This window comes from Emydura macquarii, unplaced genomic scaffold (genome assembly GCF_026122565.2).
Source record: "Emydura macquarii macquarii isolate MOO-44397 ecotype Brisbane River unplaced genomic scaffold, CSIRO-AGI_Emac_v2 contig_6, whole genome shotgun sequence".
Classification (NCBI taxonomy): domain Eukaryota; kingdom Metazoa; phylum Chordata; order Testudines; family Chelidae; genus Emydura; species Emydura macquarii.
This window is the reverse complement of record NW_027130143.1, coordinates 1,141,024-1,165,668: the sequence shown is the minus strand read 5'-3', so window position 1 is coordinate 1,165,668 and position 24,645 is coordinate 1,141,024. Positions and strand designations below refer to the sequence as shown.

The 24,645-nt window shown below is 44.6% G+C and overlaps 1 protein-coding gene across 2 annotated transcripts in view; it reads left to right on the top strand.

Moving 5' to 3' along the window:
* The first annotated feature begins 1,486 nt into the window (after positions 1–1,486).
* The window catches only part of HCLS1 (hematopoietic cell-specific Lyn substrate 1), a 54,113-nt gene continuing 30,954 nt past the window's right edge, over positions 1,487–24,645 (top strand). The window contains exons 1-3 of one of the 2 annotated variants that reach the window (XM_067557989.1): positions 1,487–1,543; positions 16,351–16,434; positions 19,752–19,825. In XM_067557989.1, the coding sequence (XP_067414090.1) occupies positions 16,351–16,434; positions 19,752–19,825 (158 nt within the window). In that variant the 5' untranslated portion in view covers positions 1,487–1,543. Of the gene's footprint in view, positions 1,544–11,818; positions 12,127–16,350; positions 16,435–19,751; positions 19,826–24,645 lie in introns of those variants that run through there. The other variant, XM_067558614.1, reaches the window with a different exon arrangement.

Genomic DNA, 24,645 nt, shown 5'->3' with positions numbered 1-24,645 from the left:
GTGGTGTCTGATTTCCACATTAAGTAGTCTATTAATTTACCTTTCCCCCCCTCTCCCAACTGCATTCAAATAAAGGAGACTCTGTACTCTATACAGTGGATGCCAGAAGGATTCTCACTTATTATTTGGACAGAACTAATAGTTCTGTAAAATGATTGGACTGATCATGTCATATTCCAAGAATGATATGAGGCATATGTTTTGCTTTGAGCTTCCCCTCCTGAGGTCCCTGATTCTCACAGTGAATCAGGCGTTATTTCACTGAGTGTTGTACACTAGCAAAAGTTCCTATGCCTGCTTCACTCATTTCACATTCTACTAGCGCTGTGGCGCAGAGAATGATCTTCGCAGCAGCATTCTGAATGGATATGAGCTATGGAAGAGTGCATAACATTAGTCCATTGCTTTAACCATGTCATCCCTCTCTTTGAATCCCTCTGTTGGTTCCCCCTTCTCCAGTGCATCAAACGTAAATTGCTTGTATCACGTTCATGCCCCTTCACAGTCAGTTCACACTCTGCCTGTCATCTCTCATTCACTTACTCAGGCTCGTCTCTGATCAGCCCATGATGTCAGCCTCCATCACCTACTTGTTAAATTTTCAAACAAACACCTTTGCGCATTCTCTCACGCTGCTCCTCATGCTTGGGGGAATTTCTCATAACCATCTAGAAAGCTGCCACGTTATCCACCTTCAGATCCCTCCTCAAAACTTTCCTACCCTGCCCATCATACTTAGCAATATTGCTGCATTGTTTCCCTGTACTCCCCATCCGGCTGCATCTTTTCTCTTTTTTAGAGTGTAAGATACTTGGTGCAGGGCCTGTCTTTTCGGTCTGTGTTTGTACAGCCCTGAGCACAGTGGGGTCCTGGTCCATGACTGGCACATCTAGGTGCTACAATAATACGAGCAATTATTATTAATAGTGATCAAAGTCCCTGGAACGTATCAGGTAGTTCCTTTCTACCCTCCTTGTGCTGCCTATTCATTGTTGCTCTTATTGGCAAGAACTTGTTGGAAATGTTCCCTAAGGCACCTAAATTCCCAATTCTCCAACACTCCTGTAAGCAGAGGTCTGATATCCCAGCCACTCACTTGACTTAGCAGAACTACTTCTAGGGGCTTGAGACACGTAACTTTTACATGTACAGACGTATGTGGCACTTTCTGAAGCAAATTCAGACTTGGTCCCTGTCCTGAGGAGTTCGCAGGCTGTTACTAACTCAAATGTGCCCCATCAGCCCCTAATGCTTAGGCAGAGTTGGTTCCGAAGCAGCATCCCAGTCCCTGACGGTTCCTGAGAGAATCAATAGGACTGGTTCTGTGTCTTCATGATGCACTTCGTACTGTGTTTTCTTCCTGGAACCTGTCTGCGCAACACTGACTTATTCCACTCAGAAACTGAGCAGAGGGCTGGGCTGCAGGAAGTGAAGTTAGCTGAGGTTAAAACAGGAACTGTCACAGTGCACTGCAACCTCAGAGCAGCAACGAGCAAAGAGGTACGTGGGCAGAAGGGAGCAAGCGTGACGCACCTCATCCAAGGTAAGAAACCAAAGCATTTGGAATATAAATACTAAACTTACATTTCAGTGCATAGTATATAGAGCGTTTGTACTGATTTCACTAATGCTTTTTATGTAGCCTGTTGTAAAACTAGGCAAGTATCTAGATGAATTGATGTACCCTTGGGGACACCTCTGCATACCCCCGGGGATATGCATACCCCTGGTTGAGAACCACTGTGTTAAGCTGAGGTCTTGGCTGGGTTGCAAAAACAGTCACGCCAAGGAGCCCTGTGTTAACCTAGTCACTAGTACTTTAGTGTTCAAATGTGAGCCACTCAGAGGCATTGTCCCTCCATGAAAGCGTCCCTGCATTGTCAGTCGCTGATTTCCTGTGTCAAACTCCTGTCTGATTGTCCCAAGAGCCTCATGGAGCAGCTAGAAGCTCAGACCAACACAGTGGGCTGGATTCTGGTTTTTCATTTGTACATTCATCCCCACCCCTATTTTTAATTTAAATTCCTTGCCTGCCACAGTTTGCTGGTTTACCAGCCACTGCTGGGTAGCCGGGGGTCAGGCTGGGGGTTAGTGGCCTTTGACTTTTCAGACACCACATTCCACATCTGGAGGTGAGGAAGAGGAGTTGGAAGTCATGCCCTTTAGCAAGGAGGAGGCATAGAGCAGCAGCCCTCAGCCCCGGGGAGCAGTCAGCTCAGGCTCAGGGGGAGAAAAGACTGTGCAGATTCAAGAAATAATGCAGGGGGGATCTGCTTAGGATGATCTCAGTGGGTGGCACAAGATGTGATCAAGATGAGTGAGCTGGCACCACCCCCTAACAGTCCTGCTGGAGCCACAGGAAACCCACCTTTCAGTCTCTATTGTTTGTTTTTATGTAAATGGTGAGTCTTTTTTCAAGCCCAGCAAGAAGCACGGAAGGAGTTCTGAAGTGAAACACTGGCTCTTTGGTGGCTGAGCTGAGGCATCTGGGCTGTGTTGTGGGGCAGGTTCCATGGTGTAAACAATTTTGTCTCTAAATAAGGAACGTCTCCTTTAAATATAGTGCAGAATTTTTTAATGTTACACTGAAATAGCATTGAACTTCCTCTTCTCCATTTCCTGGGCCCAACACGTCCTCCAAGCTAGGCTTCCTGTCTTGTCAGCACATACGAACTGTACAGCCACAGACCTCCACATGCAACTCAGTTACAAATGGTTATAAACCTGTCTCATGACTGGGGTGCGTAGCCCCTCACTGCAGTGGCTACTGTTACATCCTTTTTTGAAACTCAAACACAAATAAAACATATTTTGATTAAAAAACAAAAACAAAAACCACCACCACAAATTAATATAGGTAATTCACAAAAGAAACGAATAGAGAAGTCATGTTGGATGACCTGATCTCCTGTACAGATGAGACAAATTATTGTTCCTTTTATTGGACCTATGTTGACTAATACCATCTGTGGTACTCGGTGTGTTGGTCACCGGTGTTTATCAGTGTAGGCTGCGTGCGTGTGTCCCTGTGTAGATGCTGTCCCAGCTCTGGCCAGGAAACTGAGACGGCTCTCACGATCGAATGAGTCGACACGACCACAGATTAGCTGAGTAACGAAGGCGCCCAAGCCAGGTTTATTGTGTGCGGCACAATGAGAAATGACTTACAGAGTATCTCTGGGTCAGTTTCATATTGGCGGCGTTACAATGGTCTCGGCCCAACGGCGGGACTTTCCGTTATCCCCTAGACCGGACACCAGTATTCCCTCTGACACCCTCTTTTATACACTGTTACATACACTTTCGGTCTACCCCCTTTCACGTAGGTAGTTGCCACCCTCCTGACGTAGTCTAATACCACCTTTTTCCGTTGATTGGCTGATTTGGGCACCGCCACTCCATGTATCATTTCTACCCATCAAAGTGTCATTTCAGAGAGTTAGTATCTTGGTACCTCTTATACCCACTACATATTTTAGTAATATTTTGGCAGTCTTACAACCTTGCAGAATCAGCACTTTCCTATACCAGTCTCAGTTAACTTGAGTGACCCCTTATACTTCTGTTCACTCGGCTTTTTCCATTTAGGCCTTAGCCTGTTTTACAGGCCTTAAGCTCTCACTTCTTACTACATTCCCCCGCTTTTTGTCTTTTTATGGGGAGGATGTTTACCCATCGTCCCGGAAAAGCATAATGCATGGACTTAAAGGTAACCCAGTGGGCTAAACACTGTTATGTGGTCACCTCCTTGCTTTTGTATTTGTTTTAGAATGATTGTGTGACTTAATAATCGCGGCCATTCCTGCAGTTTTAGTTGTAATAGACTTTGCTGAATTATTTCTAGCACACGATTTCCATAAGCCACACAAGCCATGGCTAAGGATGCATCATTTTGTTCTATGCTATTAATTATTTTAAGTATTGTTGCATTAAGATGTTCAAACCCTTGGGCTATGAGATGCATATTATCAATAGTGATTGCATGTTGGTCCAACAGTAGGCTACTGATACCTCCTCCTGTTTTCACTGCGTTTCCTATTCCACTCACAATACTATTTATTTTTAAATTAAGATTTTCAATATCTGCTGAATTCCATATGGACATGCCAAGACCTGAGCCTCCCAATATAGTTTCTGCAATTTCTCTTTTTTTTCCTTTGCTGTTTCCATAAGGGATTTTGTGATCCTTTCCAAAATTGTATTTGCATTTCCAAATGTAAATTAAACCAATTTTTAGTCTGTGGGGGGCATTGTTTTGGCATGGTCATACCAGAAACATTTAACTTCAGGGGTACATGACTAATTACTGTTTCCCCTCCTTTAAACCAATTAATCCAAACTTCTATTTTTTTCTTTAGGGTATGGGTGAATGTTACATTGCAAGGCCAAATTTTCTCCTTCTAATGCTGTTATATGGTGTTCCATTACTTGTTGGGTATTGGACAGAACTTGTGGTCAGTCTAGTACCTGTTCTTGGTCCCTGATTATCCTGGTCTTATTCTCCACTGATATTAGAGTCTTGCTATTGGAACTGATGCTAGAAGGAACAATAAAAACAATAACTTGGTCACAATTAATAACCTCATCCACTTTCCAACAACAAGCATACTCCCCCTCTGTGTCTTTGGTTAATGTCTTTTCAATTTTTTGTTGATTTGTCCCCATCTTCTCCACACAGACATGTTTAATCTGGCTTATTCCTGCAACAGTCCATCCACATGCCATCTTTATAAGAAATGGTGAAACTTTGATGGTGTGTTGCCTTCCTTCTGATTGGCATACCAGTTTTACAGCAGTTTTATATGGATGACTTTGTCTTCTTGCAGTCAGTGTATCAGAGGGGTTGTTGGAAATCTCTGGTCAGAGATTCCTTACCACAAGGTGTGTCTGGTTCAATTTCTTGGTGTCCAACAACCCGATTACTTCTTGGGTTAGAACCGCCACAAGCAGCAATCTCCATATCCAGACCAGGTTTGGGTTCATAATCTATAAAAACAAAACACAAACAATCGCTTCTCTCTCTTTTTTTTTTTTTTTAAACTTCTGATTCTTAAGGGCAGTGCTTCCAGCAATTCACCCTTTCACTCCTGTCTGGGTCTTTTTAAGACTTTTCAGTGCTTCTTCCAGTTTTGGGTGCCCCCACACAGCAGAGCCATGAATCCACCTTAACAGAAAATTTGTAAACTGCTGAGGTATTACTAACACCTATTCACTATCAGATTTGGCTACGATCAAGCCCTTTTCTTTTTTGAGAGGAACTCCTTGCCAAGAGGAAGGACATTCCACAATCCACTGCTGGATTAACTCATCCTTTCCCTGTATCTCTTGTAACATTTGTAATTTTTCAGTTTTAACTTGTTGTTTCATCTGTGCCCGGGTAGTTATTGCCACGGGCAGAATTTCCCAAAGGGTGCCAGTTATTGCTGCCTTTTTAGCCAATTTATCATCCTGTTCATTTCCCCGCTGCAATGGTCCTGTTCCCCTATGTGATTTTATTTTAACCATTCTGATTTTTTCAAATTTTGTTGACCACTCCTCCATTTGTTGCCAGAGGACTTTGTGTTTAATTTCAGATCCAGCTGTGCCCACAAAATGCACGGTAGCCCACCATGGCAAATAAACGGTGGTGCCTTTATACACACAATCCGAATCAGTACCAATCACTATTTCAGATTGTTTGTTTTCCATTCTTTTTAATACCTCAACAACTGCTGATACTTCTGCTGCTTGAGTTCCTCCCTTTGTCAATTTAAATTGGAAGGAATACACAGCTTGCATGCTCCCTGTCAAACAAACTCCGGCAAAGCCTGTGACCCCTGTACCTTCTTCATAATATGAGCTTCCATCTACAAACCAAATTCTTTCTCCCAGCACTTGGTTTATCGGGGTTGCTTTAAAAATGGGGTGAGCTTTAGACTTTGTTTGGGGTTCACAGATACGTTTCTGACCTGTTATAGTTAGCCCCAAACAGATATTTCAGGCTCTTTCAGGACAACTAATTGAACATTCTCTGTCATGACAGCAAAAATCTATTGAATAGCTTTGTCCACCCTTACAGTGCCTTTAAACAAATTTTCCTGACTCAATAGTTTTCCTAGGGCATGGTGGCTTTTAACAATCACCTTACTTGCCCCTTCCTGCTTATACTCTCTGTTTGAGCAAAAAAGTTGGTAACAGAATATTTACCCAAGGTTTTTAGAGTTACTGTGCTTGTAATACTAATTCCACTTTCGTTAACTGTTTAGAGGCACCGATTTTAATAACCGTTACTTCCCTTCAACATAGCATAAAAGAAAAGTTAAATTGAAATTAAATCGAATTAAAATTAGATGAATTAAATCAAAATTAATGTTAAGTCAGGTCTATGCAAATACTTCGAGGGTATTAAACTTTTATAATGTTTAGTTGTATTTGGGAAAGCAAAAGTGGAAACCTGTTGAATTTGTTTGGTTAGCTCCAACATCCCCATAACAGAACCAGACATAATATATATTGTTATACATTTTATCATTTTTACTATAACATTCTTATAACTATATTTCAATATTTAATAAAGGTGAAAACAAGTTTATAAACACCCAAACAAAAAAACGATATTTGCCAGTATTACCTGTACATTACTGTTGAGATTTTTCCCCTACTTTTCTTCCTTTGAATAAAAAATTATGACTAATAATTTTTTTTTTTAAAAAAGGTTTGTTTGCAATTGCATTATTTGTTGAGACAAAAATATATATGTACATATATTGATAAATAAGGCATTTTTGATGTTTTCAGAAAAATTGATATTGTGATGGTTATACCCCGATCCTAACATTAAAATAGTGTGGTACCACTTAAAAAAAAGTATAAAATTGACTTTTGTTGCAACAAAAAAAAAAAATTACATGACACACAACATAGAACACAGGACAACGTACATGACATACAGGACAAATTTACAATTAAAAACAAATGGCGCCAGTTAATTTACAAGATATTAAGAGCTAAATTATTAAATCAATACATATTAGAAAATAGACAGATAAACCCAAGAATTAAACATTTAAATAAATAAGTTATTACCTTTCCATCTAAATGTTTTTTATAAGAATTGATTAAAAAAAGAATTCACATCCAGCCACCCATCAAATTTGTTGTATTAATTGACAAATAACATGATATGAACTTCCTCTCCACCATTCACTTTACTTCAAAACTGTATTATATGGACCAAGAAATGCCCATGTTTTAAATATTAGTAAGTGACTAGGATTAGAAGGGCAGTATGAACTTCTGCTGCTTCAACATTTTTTGCAACAGAAATTTACACTGCACCTCGGAACCCAGTGGTGGGAACCTCTGCCGCTTAGCAACCATATCTTTAGGCGAGTTCCCTGGCATCCCTTGGAAACATTCATAACTCTCTCGAAGCAAAGTTTTTTACCTGTTTTGGTTTTTGTTCTGTTCAGTTTTCAGTTGCTTCGTCTTTTTAGGAGTGGTGGTTTCTGTAACAACTATATTTTTTAACTTTTTTTTTTTTTTTTTTTTTTTTTTTTTTTTTACAAAACAAAGAGCAAACCATAAGTGAGCAAAGGTGGGAGAGTAGGAGAAGAGCAATCTCTGATGGGAGGAAGACTTGAGCCAAGAGAGAGATTAACTCTATCAAGGTATCTAAAAGTACAGGCAGCAACAGAGATTTTAGCAAACAGAGACGATATAAAGGAAAACGTAACTGGTATGTAAAAATATTTAAGAAAGAAGGTTTTCGCTTTGACCGAGGAGTGGGGGTGGGTTAAAGCAGTCGAGAACCCGCACCCCTGGTTTTTATCCTGGCTTTGAGAGGAGAGTGGGGGTTGTTACCTGCTTTTGTAAAACTTGAATTTGTTCCCCCAGCGTCTGTTGCTTTTCTGTGCATGCCAAATGGATTGCAGGAGTGCCCTTGCCTGCAGTAGTTAACTGTTTCTGGGCAACTCCATGTGTTAATGCATTAATTTTAGATGTTAAATTCCCTACTCTTAGTTTTTTACTTCGAAATTTTTTTCTATCTATTCCCCTGCGATCAAGTCGCAGCTTCTGTCCTTTAATGTGCTCTGTGAAGCGTTCTATTTTTTCCTTTATCTGATTTACCAATCCAGTGAAAGTATTGTTTGCTACTTCCCCCTCCTGTGCACTTACTTTTCCCATTCTGACAGGCACCAGTCTAGGTCCCGATTTAAGTTTTACCGGAACCTGGCTTTTATCGTATGGTGATGGTTGCAATGTGGTGGCCCCTAGTTTATTTTTTAATTTTGCCAGGGTCACCTTTTTCCATTTCTGTCCCCTCATACTCTGCTGTTGTCCTCCAAAATTTATTATGGGGGACGGCACTTCTCTTTTTTGTAAATTTTTTACAGCTGTTTGTAGATGTTGATTTTCCTGTTTTAATTGCTCGAGCATACTATGTGTATTTGTTGCTAGCTCTGATACTTTAATAGCATGCTGCCTTAACCATTATTTGGAGTACTCTACACTTTTTACTCTTATTATTCTCTTTTAGGTCAACGCTTTCAGCCATTGACCTACATATTTTGGTCCATGTTTCACCATTCTGTTTCTTAAATTCATATGGACCACCTTTATTTGCTACCCAATGCGTCCAATATTCATCAAACTCTATGGGTATGCGAAGGGAGGGAATAAGGGGATTACCTAGCTCGCAGTTTTCTGTCATGTTAGATCGCGATTCCTTTCAGAGGACAGCTCGTTTACTTACCAGATCAGTGGTCGGGGTCACCAGTGTGGTACTCGGTGTGTTGGTCACCGGTGTTTATCAGTGTAGGCTGCGTGCGTGTGTCCCTGTGTAGATGCTGTCCCAGCTCTGGCCAGGAAACTGAGACGGCTCTCACGATCGAATGATCGACACGACCACAGATTAGCTGAGTAACGAAGGCACCCAAGCCAGGTTTATTGTGTGCGGCACAATGAGAAATGACTTACAGAGTATCTCTGGGTCAGTTTCATATTGGCGGCGTTACAATGGTCTCGGCCCAACGGCAGGACTTTCCGTTATCCCCTAGACCGGACACCAGTATTCCCTCTGACACCCTCTTTTATACACTGTTACATACACTTTCGGTCTGCCCCCTTTCACGTAGGTAGTTGCCACCCTCCTGACGTAGTCTAATACCACCTTTTTCCGTTGATTGGCTGATTTGGGCACCGCCACTCCATGTATCATTTCTACCCATCAAAGTGTCATTTCAGAGAGTTAGTATCTTGGTACCTCTTATACCCACTACATATTTTAGTAATATTTTGGCAGTCTTACAACCTTGCAGAATCAGCACTTTCCTATACCAGTCTCAGTTAACTTGAGTGACCCCTTATACTTCTGTTCACTCGGCTTTTTCCATTTAGGCCTTAGCCTGTTTTACAGGCCTTAAGCTCTCACTTCTTACTACACCATCTTCAAACGTTAATGGCTTCTGATCACATGGCTGTTTCTTATTTTCAGAAAAGTTCTGACCAGACCAGTTTCAGACCAGTGGTCTGTTAAAGTGTATCTGCCACTTGAAGCCTACATTTGCTGCTACTCCTCTTTAATTGTCAATGACCAGGTGGACATGTGCTACTTATGTCAGTCCATGAGCACTGTCTATAGCAGGGGGTGTCAAACTCATTTTCTGGTGACCGCTAAATTACCCTTTCTGATAGGAGCCTTGGGCAACGGCAGAATGTGCCTCTTTAGCTAATACCATTAACTGAGTATGCACTGAAGCTCTACCATGTGGGTGAGCTGGGGGGAGAGATGGGATATTGTTTCCTGACCCCCCATTACATGACAAAGGGGAATGTCACGTATCTGACAGGATGCTCTACCCACTCTGGAATTGGTATCCACAATGCAAGAAGGAGGTTGCTAAACAAGAGAGGATTTGGAGAAGATCCAGAGAACGATTGAAGGACTGGAAATCATGCCTTTTAGTGATAAACTCGAGTTCATCAATACCTATGTGGGGAACAGAAATTTGATAGTCTGAGTCTATTAAGGCCAGAACGAACCATCATGATCATCTAGTCTGACCACCTGAACATCGCAGGCTACAGAGACTCATCCACCTACTCCTGTAACAGAATCATAACCTCTGAGTGAGTTACTGAAATCCTCAAATCTTGATTTACAGGCTTCAGGTTACAGCAAATTGACCACTTACTCGAGTTCTAATTATAGGACCTAGACCTCACACTGCAGAGGAAAGCAAAAACCCCCCAGGGTCTATGACAATCTGATCTGGGAGAAAATTCATTCCCAACCCCAAACATAGTAATGTGTTGGACCCTGAGCATCAGGCAAGATCCACCAGCCAGACATCTAGGAAAGAATTCTCTGTAGTAACTCAGAGTGTCCCATCTCTAGCTGTTGGAATTATTTAATTATTGGAATTATTTAACTACTTGAAAGGAGGTTCCAGGGAGGATGGGGGTAGGCTGTTCTCGGTGGTGGCAGATGACAGAACAAGGAGCAATGGTCTCAAGTTGCAGGGCGGGAGGTCTAGGTTGGACATTAGGAAAAAGTTTTTCACTAGAAGGGTGGTGAAGCACTGGAATGGGTTACCTAGGGAGGTGGTGGAATCTCCATCCTTAGAGGTTTTTAAGCTGAGGCTTGACAAAGCCCTGGCTGGGATGATATAGCTGAGGTTAGTCCTGCTTTGAGCAGGGGGTTGGACTAGATGACCTCCTGAGGTCCCTTCCAACTCTAATATTCTATGATTCTATGATTTGCTAATACCAGTTGCAGCTCGGCCATATGCCGTTGGAGGCAACTCCATCATACTTATCATAAACTTGTCAAGTTCAGTCTTGAAACAAGTTAGGTTTTTTGCCCTCAATACTCCCCTTGGAAGTTCACTCCTCTGATGGTTAGAAACCTTCATCTAATCTCAAGCTTAAACTTGTTGACAGTTTACATCCATTTGTTCTTGTGCCAACATTTGCTCTTAACTTAACTGGTCTTCCTCTCTGCTGTTTATCCCTCTGATGTATTTACAGAGAGCTATCATGTTTCCCCTCACACTTCATCTTGTTAGGCTAAACAAGCCAAGCTTCTTAAGTTCCCTTTCATAAAGTAGTTTTTCCATTCTTCTGATCATCCTAGTAGCCCTTCTGTTCACCTGGTCCAATTTTATTCATGTTTGTTTTAGTGATTTCTTTCTTAAACATGGGAAACCAGAATTGCACATGGTATTCCAGATGATATCTCACCCGGGCCTTGTAAATGGTAATAACACTTCCCTAGCTCTACTGGAAATATCTCCTCCGATGCCTTCTTGGATTGAATTAGCTTTGCTCATGACTGCATCACATTGGCAGCTCATAGTCATCCTGTGATTGACCAGTACACCCAAGTCTTTCTCCTTCTCTGTCATTCCAACTGATAAGTCCCAAGCTTATAATAAAAATCTTATTAGTCCCTAAGTGCATGACCTTGCACTTTGCACTATTAAATTTCACCCCAATTTTATTACTCCAGTTTTCAGGGTCATCCAGATCTTTTTGTATGATATTGCAGTGTTCCTCCATATTGGCAATACCTCCCAACTTTGTGTCATCTGCAAATTTTATTAGCACACACCCATTTTTTTTGAGCCAAGGTCATTAAAGAAAACATTCAATAAGATTTTGGTCCCAAGACTGATCCTTGAGGAACGCTGCTCCACTAGTAACCTCCCTCCAGTCTGACACTTCGCCTTTCAGCATGATCTATTGTAATCTCTCCTTAACCAGTTCCTCATTTCTCATTCAATTCTCATATTAATCCCCATCTTTTCCAAATGAACTAATAATTTCTCATGTGGAACCGTACCAAATGCCTTACTGAGAGGCAGGTAGATTAAATCTACCGTATTCCTTTGTCTAGAAAATCAGTTATCTTCTCAAAGAAAGAGCTTTGTCTGGTAAAATCTACCTTTAGTGAAGTCATGTTATATTTTATTCCAGTTACCTCTGTCTTTAATTACTCTCTTTCAAAATTTGTTCTAAGACCATGCATACAATTGACATCAAACTAACAGGCCTGTAGATTCCCAGATCACTTTTTTCCCCCTTTCTTAAATATAGGTGTAAAGCTGCCTGCAGTGACTCAAGATTGTGCACATCAAGCTCAGGGTAGGTGGTTAGGAAGTAGGGCACGAAGTCCAAATTGGTTGTGTGTTTTATACTTAGATTTCACCAACCAATTATCAAGTGTAACCTCCTCAGGCACTATAACTGTCTTAAAGTGGCGTCACAGACAGTCTGCTTGGTAACCCTGATTTATCTCACCACCCAGGCAAGCATACCTTTGTGACGGTCCCTTCCACCAAGAATCACAGTAATATTCAAGTTACTCCCAGTCCCAAAGGACCAGTTACTTTCCATAGGTCAGTTGCACCTTAGCTCCCACACCACAGACAGGCTTGTAGCTAATCCTATAATAAACTATATAAAGATTTATTAAATAGGAAAGAGAAACCAGAGAATTATTTACAAGGGTAAAGCAGGTTAACATAGATCACAAATGTGTTACAATCTTAAGTTTCAAAAAATAACAGTGTGTATAATAAACGAGCTGTATATGACCTTTAGAGCCAACCCAGGCTAAGCACTGAGTATCGCTTGCTTATGCCTAGTGAACCTTGCTCTCCAGAGTCTAAGCAGCATAGAGATACAATTCCTTCTTCTTAGGAGTTTTTGTCCATCTCCTCCTTTCTGCTCTGACCTGCAAGCTCAGCGGATAGGTAGAACCGACTTGCATAACTCGTCTTCACGGGAGGGGAGGGCAAAACAACAAATGTCTTTTGTCATCTTTCATGTCCCACTATAGTCTATCTGGTGTTGATGGACCTTTCCTGTTGGGCAGGACACAACACCTTCTGTTGGCGATCAGCACATCCCACTAGTTGATGTCTGTCTCCTGTCTGGTGATTTACACAGTCACAGAGGCTTACCACATAACCACTCAGATGCTACCTTACAGTAAGAAATACAGTTGTTATAAGGTAGAGTAATACATGCAGCAACTCCCAAGCATTCAATAAAGTCTGAACACTGGACACACTGTTATATAAGCTCAGACCTAATTTAGCAACACTAACACACAGGTGGGCCAGGCTGATTCCAGCCACGTATTTGTCAGTGTTCAGTTGAAACACGAGGACCTTGGTATAAGCTGGCACCTGGTCACCGGCGTCACAATAGGTATTATATTTGCACTTCTCTAGTTCAAGGGTATAAACCCATGTTTATGGATTCACTGAAAATCATTGCTATTGGGCTTGCCAGTTTCTTTAATATTCATGGATGGAGATTATTCAGGCCCCCTGACTTGCTCTCATTAAACTGTTTGAGTTTGGCTTCCATCTCGGATGTGGCAATGTCTACTTCCATATCCTTATTTCCATTAGCCATCCTGCCACTTCCCCCAAGTTCCTCATTACCCTTATTAAAAACTGAGGCACAATATTCATTTAGATGTTGGGCCATGCCTAGATTATCTTTAATCTCCAGCCCATCCTCAGTGTTTACCAGTCCTACTGCCTCATCTTTCCTTGTTTTCTTTTTATGTATATGTCTAAATAACCTTTTACTGTTGATTTTAGTTTCCTTTGCAAGGTCCAGTTTTTGGGAGTTCTCACTTTTTCCCTTCACTTTCTGACCTTTAGGCTTTCTCTTAATAACCTGTTTGAGATTGTTTTTGCTGTTTGAGATGCTTGTTCATCCAGTTTGGTATGCAATCCTTCCATATGAATTGTTTCCCCTTGCTTGGGACACAAGGGCCAGATAGTTTCTGCAACTTTGACATAAAGTAATTCCAACCCTCTCCACATTCAATCCTTGAATTCTTCAGTCCAGTCCACTTCCCTAAGAAATTCTCTTAATTTTTCAGTTTGCCCTTTTGAAATCAAGGACCTTTGTTGCAGCTCTGTTTTTGTTTATCCTGCCATTTAGTTTTAACTGAATTAACTCCTGATCACTTGAAGAAAGTGATTACTACTATTCCACCACATTTCCATTGTCCCTATAATATCTGGTTTCACTTCCAGCACCAGTAGTTCTAGTTCCTCCATTTTGTTACCCAGGCTCCTTGCACTGGTGTACAGACATCTTAGTTGTTTCTGCTTGGCCTTATTTAGATTCCTCATTAGATTAGGTACAGTCATTTTACTGCCAGTATCACCTACCAGACCGTTACTGTCAGTGGCATTGCCACTACCTTTCCTCTTGTCCATTCTCCTACCTTCCATTGTTCCTTTCTCCATTGCTGTATTCTCTTTTACTTGAATTTCGTCCTGCTCAATATTAGAATCAGGGATGGAGATTACATGTGCATCTCCCCCAATTCCTAGCTTTAAAGTCATGTTATCAGTTGTCAGCCTCCAGCCCAGAAGTCTATTAGCCTCTCTACTCAAGTGGTGTGCATCCCATGAGAACAGTCTTCAGTCCATGAATGCTCCCAGTGGTCAAACATTCCAAAGAGTTCCTTGTAGCAGCATTGCTCAAGCCACCTGTTAATCTTCATAATCTTGTCTCACATTTGCTCTCTTCCTGTAGGGACATATAGAATCCCACTGAATGTTACTTGAACCTCCATTTCTTCAATTGTCTTCCCCAACTTGGCATGATTTTCCTTGATGTGTCCTTGCGAGAATCTGGCAGTATCCGTATCATTTATTGTCATGTGAAGGACAATCAATGGATTCTTTGCTGCCCATTAGGATCCTCTTCAGCCTCGCGTCCACTTCCCATATCTTAGCACCCGGCAGACTGCACATCCTTCTGGTCTCCGGATCAACTCTGGTGACGGACCTGTCCATTTTGCTTAGTAGGAAGTCCCCAGTCACAGACCTGCCTCTTTCTGGTGTTGGTGTGATTCTCTGGCCTTCCCCTTCTGTTCTTTCTGGCTGTAAGTTGTCTTGCCATCTGTTCTCACCTGCAGTTTTCTGAGAGTCATCCTTTAGCCAGTGTTTAGAGCGCCAAGAGGATATCTTCATTGCCTCCTCCCATCTTTTTCTAGGATTAACTGCTCTTCTCATTTTCCTTGCCCTCCCATCTTCTGTTACTGCCTGCTCCCCTTCATTTGCCATCTCAGTGAACCTGTTCCTCAGCTGTTTCTCCTTCACTAGCCAGTCTTTTCCTCTGCCTTGTTCTCATAGTCACAGTCTTCCATGGAACACTTTCTTCATCCAGATGTCTGTCCTCACAGTACTCTTGTCTAGCAAGCATCTTCAAGTCTTGAGCTTTCCCTTCTCACTCTTCTTTCCTTCTCTTCATCATCTGCTCAAATCCCCTTCTAAATGCCACCATAGTTTCTAGCTGCATCTCCAAACCTCAGATCTCCTCTTCCATCAGATCCAGCAGGTTGCATTTCAGGTACCTCTTCAGAATAATGTACATCCTGCCCCTTTCAGATCAGTCATCTTCAGTTGCCTCTTCCATTCTTGAGGTCCCTGTAGCTGCCATAGTCCTAAACTATCAAAAACACACACAAAAAAACCACCAAAAACCAAACACACCCCCTCCCCTTAAAAGATTTCCATGCAAACTCCCCTGTTTGCAGCTCTGTTTGCTGTCTCCTGTGCCACTGGCTGGCCAGCTGGCTGCCTTTATAACCTGGCTACCTAAGGAAGTCACACCCCCAATCAAGTTTCAGCTGTGAGCAAAGGAGCTGCTTATCTTACAACATACTGCCATATCAGACTTTGAAACTGAAAACAAACCAGCAAGCAAGCAAACAAACCAACACACTCTCAAGAATTCACTCACCAGCCCTAAACAACAGGTACTTGTTTCCCTTATCCTCCAACAGATCTCCTCTCAGACCCCCCCCCCGCTCTCTCCCCCCCCCCCTGTTTTCAGCTGTTTTCTGGCTTCTATGCCACTGTGCTGCCTAGGGAAGTGCCCCCCCCCCCATCAAAGTTCAGCTGTGATCAATAGAAGGCTCTTCAAGCCAGTGGACAATGGTTTAACACGATCCAACAATTGGAAGCTAAAACAAGACAAATTCAGACTGGAAATAAGGCACAAATTTATAATAATGAGGTTGGTCAATCATTGGAACAACTTACCAAGGTTCATGGTGGAGTCTATCACTGGCAATTTCTAATCAAAATTGAATGTTTTTCCAAAAGATCTGCCGTAGGAATTATGTTGGAGAAGCTCGATGGCCTATGTCATACTAAATGATCATAAATAAATGGTCAGAGTAAATAATCACAGTTGGCCCTTCTGGCTTTAGAATCTATGAACCTATGTGCCCAGTCATTGTGCACATTACACTACAGTGGGGAGGAGACTGTAGACTCATCCTGACCCCACTTCCTGTCTCTAACACTGTGTTCTCATCCTGTGCAGATGTGGAAGGCAGTTGTAGGGCACAATGTGTCCGTGAAGGTGGAGTCACAAGGAGATGACTGGGACACCGACCCTGATTTTGTGGTGAGTATCACTCATGTTGCTGGACTGTGTCAGTCATGGGGACTCAGAGCTGAGAGTTGAGACTTGAGCCTTGAATAGATCCAGGAGAGAAATGGGGGTTGGAGACCTCATTCTACTCCTTGGGGATGTTTGTTACATGGTCTAGTGACTGGAGCACCAGGTTGGGAACTGGGTGACCTTTCATGCTCATCCCAGTTCTGCCACAACTTGCTGTGTGACCTTGGGTGAGTCACTTCCCCTCAGTGCCTCTTGATTCCCTTCCCAGCCTTTTTGTCTCATGTAGACTTTAGGCCTTTAGCCTGTAAGCTTTTGGGGGCAGACAGTAAGCAAATCAGGGCCCCCCAGTAGGACCGCAAGCTCACCTAGGACCTCTAGGAGATACCATAATCCATATAATTAATAACAATTGGCAGTCTCTGCTCAGCAAAGATGTAAGACTGGCATAGCAGGGAGTCTACAGTAGAGCTGTTGAGGGGACAGGACTGGAATAGCAGAGGGCTGTAGTTTGAGGTTGAGGCACATCAGCAGAGCTGTGGAGGAGCCCAGAATTCAAATAGGAAAGGGTATGGAAGGTCCCGTTTGTGGAGCATTTCAGGTACTTCTTGGCAGTAGGGTGGTGCAAAGCTGAGGGGTGATACATGTTCCAGCCACAAAGAGCAAACATATTCTTAGTCTGGATGCCTTTATTTTCGATTAAGGTTACAGCCCACAAAAGCTTATGCCTGCAGAAATTAAATTTGTTAGTCTTTAAAGTGCTACAGAACTCTCGTTGTTTTTGCTGTATACAGACTAACATGGCTACCCCTCTGGAACAAAAAACTAAAGCAAAGTCAAGTAACTTGGATGTGATATATCTTGACTTTTTGACATGGTCTCCGATAGTATTCTTGCCAGCAAGTTAAAGAAGTACGGGTTGGATAAATGGACTTATAAGGTGGATAGAAAGCCGGCTGGATCATTGGATTCAACAGGTAGTGATCAACAGGTCACTGTCTAGTTGGCAATATCAAGCAGAGTGCCCAAGGGGTCAGTCCTCAGGCCGGTTTTCTTCAACATTTTCATTTCTAATTTGGATGATGGGGTGGATTTCACTCTCAGCAACTTTGTGGATGACACTAAGCTAGGGGGAGTGGTAGATACCCTGGAAGGTAGGGATAAGATACAGAGTGACCTAGCAAATTTGAGGATTGGGCCAAAAGAAATCTGATGAGGTTCAACAAGGACAAGTGCAGAGTCCTGCACTTAGGACAGAAGAATCCCATGCACAGCTACAGACTGGGGACCAACTGGTTGGGCAGCAGTTCTGCAGAAAAGGACCTGGGGGTTACAATGGACAAGAAGCTGGATATGAGTCAGCAGTGTGCCCTGGTTGCTAAGAAGGCTAATGGCATATTGGGCTGCATTAGTAGGAGCATTGCCAGCAGATCGATGGAAGTGATTATTCCCCTCTATTCGGCATTGCTGAGGCCTCATTTGGAGTATTGTGTCCAGTTTTGAGTCCCCACTATAGGAGGGATGTGGACAAGTTGGAGACAGTCCAGCGGAGGGCAACGAAAATTATTAGAGAGCTGGGGCACATGACTTAGCTTCTCCTCATAAGGGAAATGGGCTTATTTAGCTGCTGAAGGGAAGAGTGAGGGGAGATTTGGTAGTAGCCTTCAACTACCTGAAGGGGAGTTCCAAAGAGGATGGAGCTAGGCTGTTCGCAGTGGTGGCAGAGACAGAACGAGCAATGGTCTCAAGTTGCAGTGGGGGGGGGGTCTAGGTTAGATATTAGGAAAACGTTTTCACTAGGAGAGTGGTGAAACACTGGAATGGGTTACCTAGGGAGGTGGTGGTGGAATCTCCATCCTTAGAGGTCTTTAAGACCTGGCTTGATAAAGCCCTGGCTGGGATGATTTATTTGAGGTTAGTCCTGCTTCTATGATTCTATGATCTGGGTTGGTATCACAGATAATCCTGGCAGCCAGATAACACTGCTGAACATTCTGTGACCTTGTTGGTTGCTCAACCTGCGGCACGATTCTGAGTGTACTCTAGCCCATTGCTGGTGCCTTTTTTGAAACTTCTGGCTCTGTGGATGAAACCTCCTTGGCCTCTGTCAAGAACCCTCACCAACTTCATGGGCAGAAATCTTACTGGCACAGATTGCTGCCCAAACAACCTCTCTGGTGACAGATACTTGAAGCTGCGGGCCTGGGACTAGGACAATGTCAGAGCTAGAGCTGGTCGCCAACCAGAATTTCCATCTCATCAGAAAATTGTTATTAAAAAAAAATTGGCTCACACTGGGAATGGAAAGCCAACATTGTGACATTTCCTAAGAAATGAAATTTTAGGGGGAAAAATTGGGGTAAAGGGGCTCAATCAAAGTTTTTTCTTTCTATTTAGACTTTGTTATATTTGTATTTAATAATAAAACAAGACAATATAAAACATTTTATTATATTTAATATTTATATACATTATTTTATAATATTCCTAAACAGAAACTTGAAACATTCCATTCTGATGAGGTTCAGATGGAACATTTTGACTTTATTTGAAACATTTTGTTTGTGTTTGTGCAAAATGAAATTTAATCAGAATCAACATATTTCTGCAGAATATGTTGATTTCAACTGATCAGCATTTTCTCAGAGGGAAAAATTTCAGTGGGAAAATGTCTGACCGAATGTAATCCAAGCGCACATCTTCCTGGGGAAGCCATGTGTCTCCTCAAGAGGGAATTTCTAAGGGTGGGGGGGTGGTCTCTGAATGCAGACAGGCCTGCAGTCATGCTGAAATATTCTGAAAAGCACAAGCTGCCACCGAGCTGAAAGAAATTCTCTTGGAGACACAGCTGCTCCCTTTAGATGGAACCTGTCCTGCAGTGGGGAAATACCATGCCTTGGGGGTCTCGGTTATTGACGTGTGTGGGTGTGGTAATCGTGATGCCTGTGCAGGGCTCACAGCTTAACAATAGGGGCCCGGGCAGTAATGGTGACCCTTGTGCCAGGAAGTCTCAGCCTGTGGATGGGATCATGTGTGGTAATGATGACTCCTGTGCCTGAGGAGTTTTGGACCAGTGATGGGGGTGCGAGGTAATGGTGACTGGGGCAGGCTTTTTTGGCCAGTTCTGGGGCAGGTGAACAGGGCGGTTGACCAGGCACCAAAGTGCTGTGCCCCTCAGTTGATCCCAGGGCACCAAAAATGTTTTCAGCCCTGGCCAGCAAAATACCTGGGGCAAGTCCAGCCTGAAGGCAGCAGAGGCGTGGTCACCACACCCAGCGCTGTTGTCCCCAGCAATCCCGTGGGGCTATGGGTTTGTTTTTCAGAACGACATCTCAGAGAAGGACCAGAGATGGGGAGCCAAAACCATTGAGGGGTCTGGACGGACCGAGCACATCAAGTAAGTCTCCTCCCTTTAGCTGTTATCCAGGCTGTCTGCTAGCACTCGGAGCTGCCAGATCAGGTCAGCTCAGGGGTCCATCTAGTTCCGTCTCCAGTGCCACGTGTGTCGGATGGGAGATTCCCAGGGTTGGGGAAGGCTCCCGGGTCACAACCACCAACCCTGCTGCTTGGGGGGTCATCGATAACCCATGGGACAAGCACCACCCTTAACTATAGACAGAACAACAGTTTTCTCTAACCCGGACACAGGCAGGTTCTCTGGCAGGAGTTACACACTCCGTTGCCATTGATGCAGCATGTAGCACCCCCTGGCTGCATGCACACACAGACTCTCTGCCCCTTGAGTCAGTCCAGCCTGTCCAGGCACCCTGGGGGCTCTGGCTGTCCTATGGGCTCCAGGCTGGTGTCTGTAAGAGTCCCCTCTTTAAGCACCAGTGCAGCAGCTGGCTCTCATCCAAGCAGCTCCGAGTTCAGATTCCACAGCCGGTGTGTCTCTGTCCTAGCTCAGCTCTGCTGCTTCTGCTGGCTGCTGCCCTTTCTTTCTTCTCTCACCAAATCTTCCCGGGCTGCCCCCTATTTGCTCATTGGCTCAAACCCTTCCAGGTGATCCATAGTTAATTCTGTGTTCTTATTTTGGAGTGGCACTCACCCCCTCCACCAATCAGGCCGAGAAGGGGGGGAGAAGGAAGGGGCAAGGGGAAGGAGCTCTCCTCTCTAGCCAGTCCCACACCTGCCACGACATAAACACATCTGTCCCCTGTAGCAGGTATGGCCATGGCTTGGCCACCCTCAGCACTGCTGTATCGGTCGGCTGGAGGGACCCCTGTATTTGGCCTTTGAGAACGTTTGGTTTACTGCTGCCTCATTGCTCTGTTCCACCCCCATCCTCACCCCAGGGTCAGGCTTGGGTGTCTCTCCCTGGGCCCACGACCTCCTCACTTTGCTCTTCCCCTGCCCTGGTGCCAGGGCTAGGATTGGGTGCTTCTGGGGGGCATTCCCCCATGTGAGCCACCTCGTTAGTGGGGGCCCAGTGACTCTTTCTGCCCCTGTCTCTTGGTCTCTAGGGCCACGTTCGTCGACCCCCACCCCAGTTTGGTGGCTTGGGCTCAAAGGGGCAAGGCGTGAGCATGGTCTGGTGGACTCTCTCCTGTCTGTCCTCAGACTCTGCTCAGATCTTGTCTACTGGCCATTTGGGATGCAGGATCCAACAGATGCTATATGGATCGGGGCCCCAAGCTGTGTCCCATTGAAGGACTGCTACTGTGTGAGTAGGACCTGGCTCCCCTCGGCACCAGTGCCCTAGCCTGCTGCAGCACATCTGGCATAGCTCTGTTTCTGTCTGTCTTGGTCACGTCTAGTGGTTGGAGCAGGAGTCGGGGGACAGGAGTCAGAGCTGAGAATCAGAGCCAGGTTACCTGGAGCAAGACCAGATAGGGCCACACGAGGAGCAGGGCTGGAACTAGGGAAGAGCAGGACTCGGTCCAGGGCCCAGTTATCTGAGCTGGAGTCCCAGCATGTATAATGCAGCATTGCTGAGCCAGCTGCTTTGCCGGCTCCATTGGGATCATAAAGCTGCACTTGTTTGCAGTAGCTGCAGCTGAGATGATTGATTGGCGGGTCACAGTGACAAAGCGAGTAGAGCATGTGATGTGCCCACCCAGTCAGTTGCTTTATGGGGATGAGCTAAGGTGAGGCTGGCCAGGGCTGAGGTCACCGGTACACAGGCCAATGCAAGGAAAAGCTGATTCTTTGTGTTACGATGTCAGGGTTAATGCACCTTTGACCCCAGCTGTCTGTAGTTAGGTCTCAGCCCTCTCTGGGGTCAGAGACCACATCCCTCTCCTTTTGGTTCGGGCTTTAGGCTACAGCCCCTGCTCTTTACTGCCATTGTTCCAAGGTCTGACAAATATGCAGCCCCTGCTCTCTGTTCTCTCTAAGGATAATGACAGTGTAATTGCAAATGAGCAGACAGCTCTAGCTAAGCAAACACATTTGTTAAAGGACAAAGGCATACAGAAAAACCACGCCAGTGACCTGCACCCATAACAGAATTCACCCATCCATCTTCTGGGGTCCTGGCAGGTCAGAGTCCTTCTAACACGTAAGCAAGGGTTGAGGCCTCCCTTGGACAAAAGGTCCTGTGCATTTGCTAAACCAGAAAGAAGGCACTGAGTCTGTTTAAGCTCAGCCCCTGTATCCCAGAAGTCTTTTCCGCCTGGCATCTTGAAAGCAGGGAAAACCTATACCTCCCCCAACCCCCAGGGGCAAAGCATCTCAGGCAGGGCAGCGACATACCCAGCCTTGGGATTTTGCATTTATCACCCTCTAATGATTCCAGATTCCACGGGAACACCCTCACCCCCCGAGCCAGGAACACACACACATACGCATCACCTGTGTCGGTTCAAAGGGCTATGAACATTCTATGCTCAAACCATCTGGCCCACCTCAAGAGAATGCCTTTGTTGAGGTTTTCATGCTTTCACCATAAAATACACTGTGGTCTCCATGACGATGCAATATCTGGCACACTTTGTAAGAAGCATTGTAGAAAGAAGCGATAGATGGACAAATGGACACCAACTTTGGGTGCCAATCTGAAGAGAGCCTGTTGGGGGCCTCTGAGAGGCAAGGAGTGCAGGGAAGAGAAGGTCACCTACAGATGCAGTGTTTCCCTAGAGCTCTGTGTAAGGGAGTTCCAGGAGGGAGCAGTGATACAGAGCATGCTCGGGCACCAGAGCGTCTCTCCTTGTTTCGTTACCTGTGCGGGACTGGCGGGTGAGGGATCTGGGAAGGTTCCTCTGGCCTGTGGGACTGGGTGCAACAAGCAGGATTTCCTCAGCCATTGTGAGCCCCGTATAGCTCAGGAGAGCAGCACTATTAGTTGTGAGTGACATCTCCCTGAGTGGATGGAGTTGTGCCCTTGCTCCCACGCCTAGTGGGTATCACGGCTGCAGTTCTCTGTGTGGGAGGGGCAAGGGAGCCACCAAGACACCAGGGCCTTATGAATGAAAGAACCTTTAGGACTTCAGCTTTGCAGAGTTCCTGGGGACAAAACAGGTGCGGCTCCCCTGCAGTCCCTGGAACTGCAGCTTCTCCCATGCTCGGTCTTTGGCATCTACCTAGAGCAAACAGAGACGTGTCAGGTTCAAGGGCTGAAAAATAGAATGGGGCTTCTGCATTTATGTCCACTGACACTGATGCACCTGACCCCACAAGCCAGGGCTCACTCCCCTGCCCCCTCACGCAGCATCCCAAGGGGTCCTTGCATAGGGCTAGGGGAGACCCGGGGAAGGTCGGGCGTGCCTTAGCACATGCTACCAACAAGCCTGTTAGGTCCACACAGACCTAGTGTTTCATCCACTTTCAGCCCCCTTCCATCTCTATCCATATGAGAGCCTGAGTCAGATGGAATGAGCCCCTAAGGGAAGAGGTGGGAGCCCTTGAAACCTAGAGGGGGAAACACCCTTTAGAGGTGGTATGTTTTGGGGTCCCAGTGTGAGTGGGAATGATCCTGTCCTGGGGAGTGTTGCACAAGAGGATGAGCCTGGCTGGGACTAATGTGGGAGCGGAGTGGGTCCATAGAGAGAGAGAGAGAGAGAGAGGGAGAGAGAGATTGATTGATTCTGGGTAGGGGACGGATCCTGGCCTGGGGGCCAATAATGATGCTGAACCTTTTCTCTGAAACTGAGCTAACAGACATTGGTGTATGTGGTTCTGATGGGATTTTTGGTTTCTGAGGAATAGTGAGGCATAAATGGACTGTTGCCATGGTGATGTCTAATTACAGGAAGAGGAAGTGGTGACAACATTGAGCAAACTGGAACCAGCCAAATAAGGACTTTTGCAAATCAACAGTGAAAAGGGGGAGGAGGGAGGGTTAGGGGGTGTTCGTTTGCATCCTTTCCTGTCTCCCATGCCCCCTGGGCTTGCCATGAAGGATTCTCAGTGTTTCCTTTGGGCGTGGCTCATGGGGTGAACTCTTTCTCCATAGCTGAAGATCTCGGGTTTGTGGCCTGATCCCATGTTAGCAACATAGCTCTGTTCCAAATCCATCAGCTCCTGAAATGCAGTCTCTCATGGTCCAGGGAAAAACCTGCTCAGCATCCACCTTTCTGCAGTCCAGGACTGGACTCTGATTCCCCAGCTGGCAGAGACCTAACCCTGTGGCCTGTGAGGATGTGACTGAGTATGGAAATGGTAGCATGCCAGCCAGTTACGTGCCAGGCTGCCATCTCCTGCCCAAAGCAAGCCCATGCTCCTGCACCAATGCCTGCAGCGGATGCACTGGCAGTGTCACGTTTTCTATGCCGTTATAATGGTGGAGGCATCACTGCAAAGAGGGAAGTCTGGAGACAGCCTGAAACGGTCACTCTAGAAGGTGAGACCTGTCATATTCCTGTATGAGATGTGGACTGGCAACACAATTTGTTTATACGCACCAGATGTGTTCATCGTAAGATCCTTTAATGCTCTGCCAGTTTAAGTAAGATATTTTATACAAAATGCCACCTAGTGGTAAAACAGTATAACACAGCATCCCAGTCCATCTCCCTCTTTACGTTCTACGTTTCTACCATTTATAGATTTACATGGTCTTTGAAGTTCAGTACAGATCAGTCTAAGTTTGTCTGAATCATACTATTTTTCTAATTACATGACCTGAAGACATAACAGGTTGGACATCTGGCTGTTCATTCGTAGCAATGACTGTCTATGGTTGGTTTGGAATCCTAGAGGATTCTGCCATCTGCAGAGTTTGCTCTGCTGATGTTTCTTTCTGAAGAACAAACCGTAGATGATGACAGTTGCAACTGA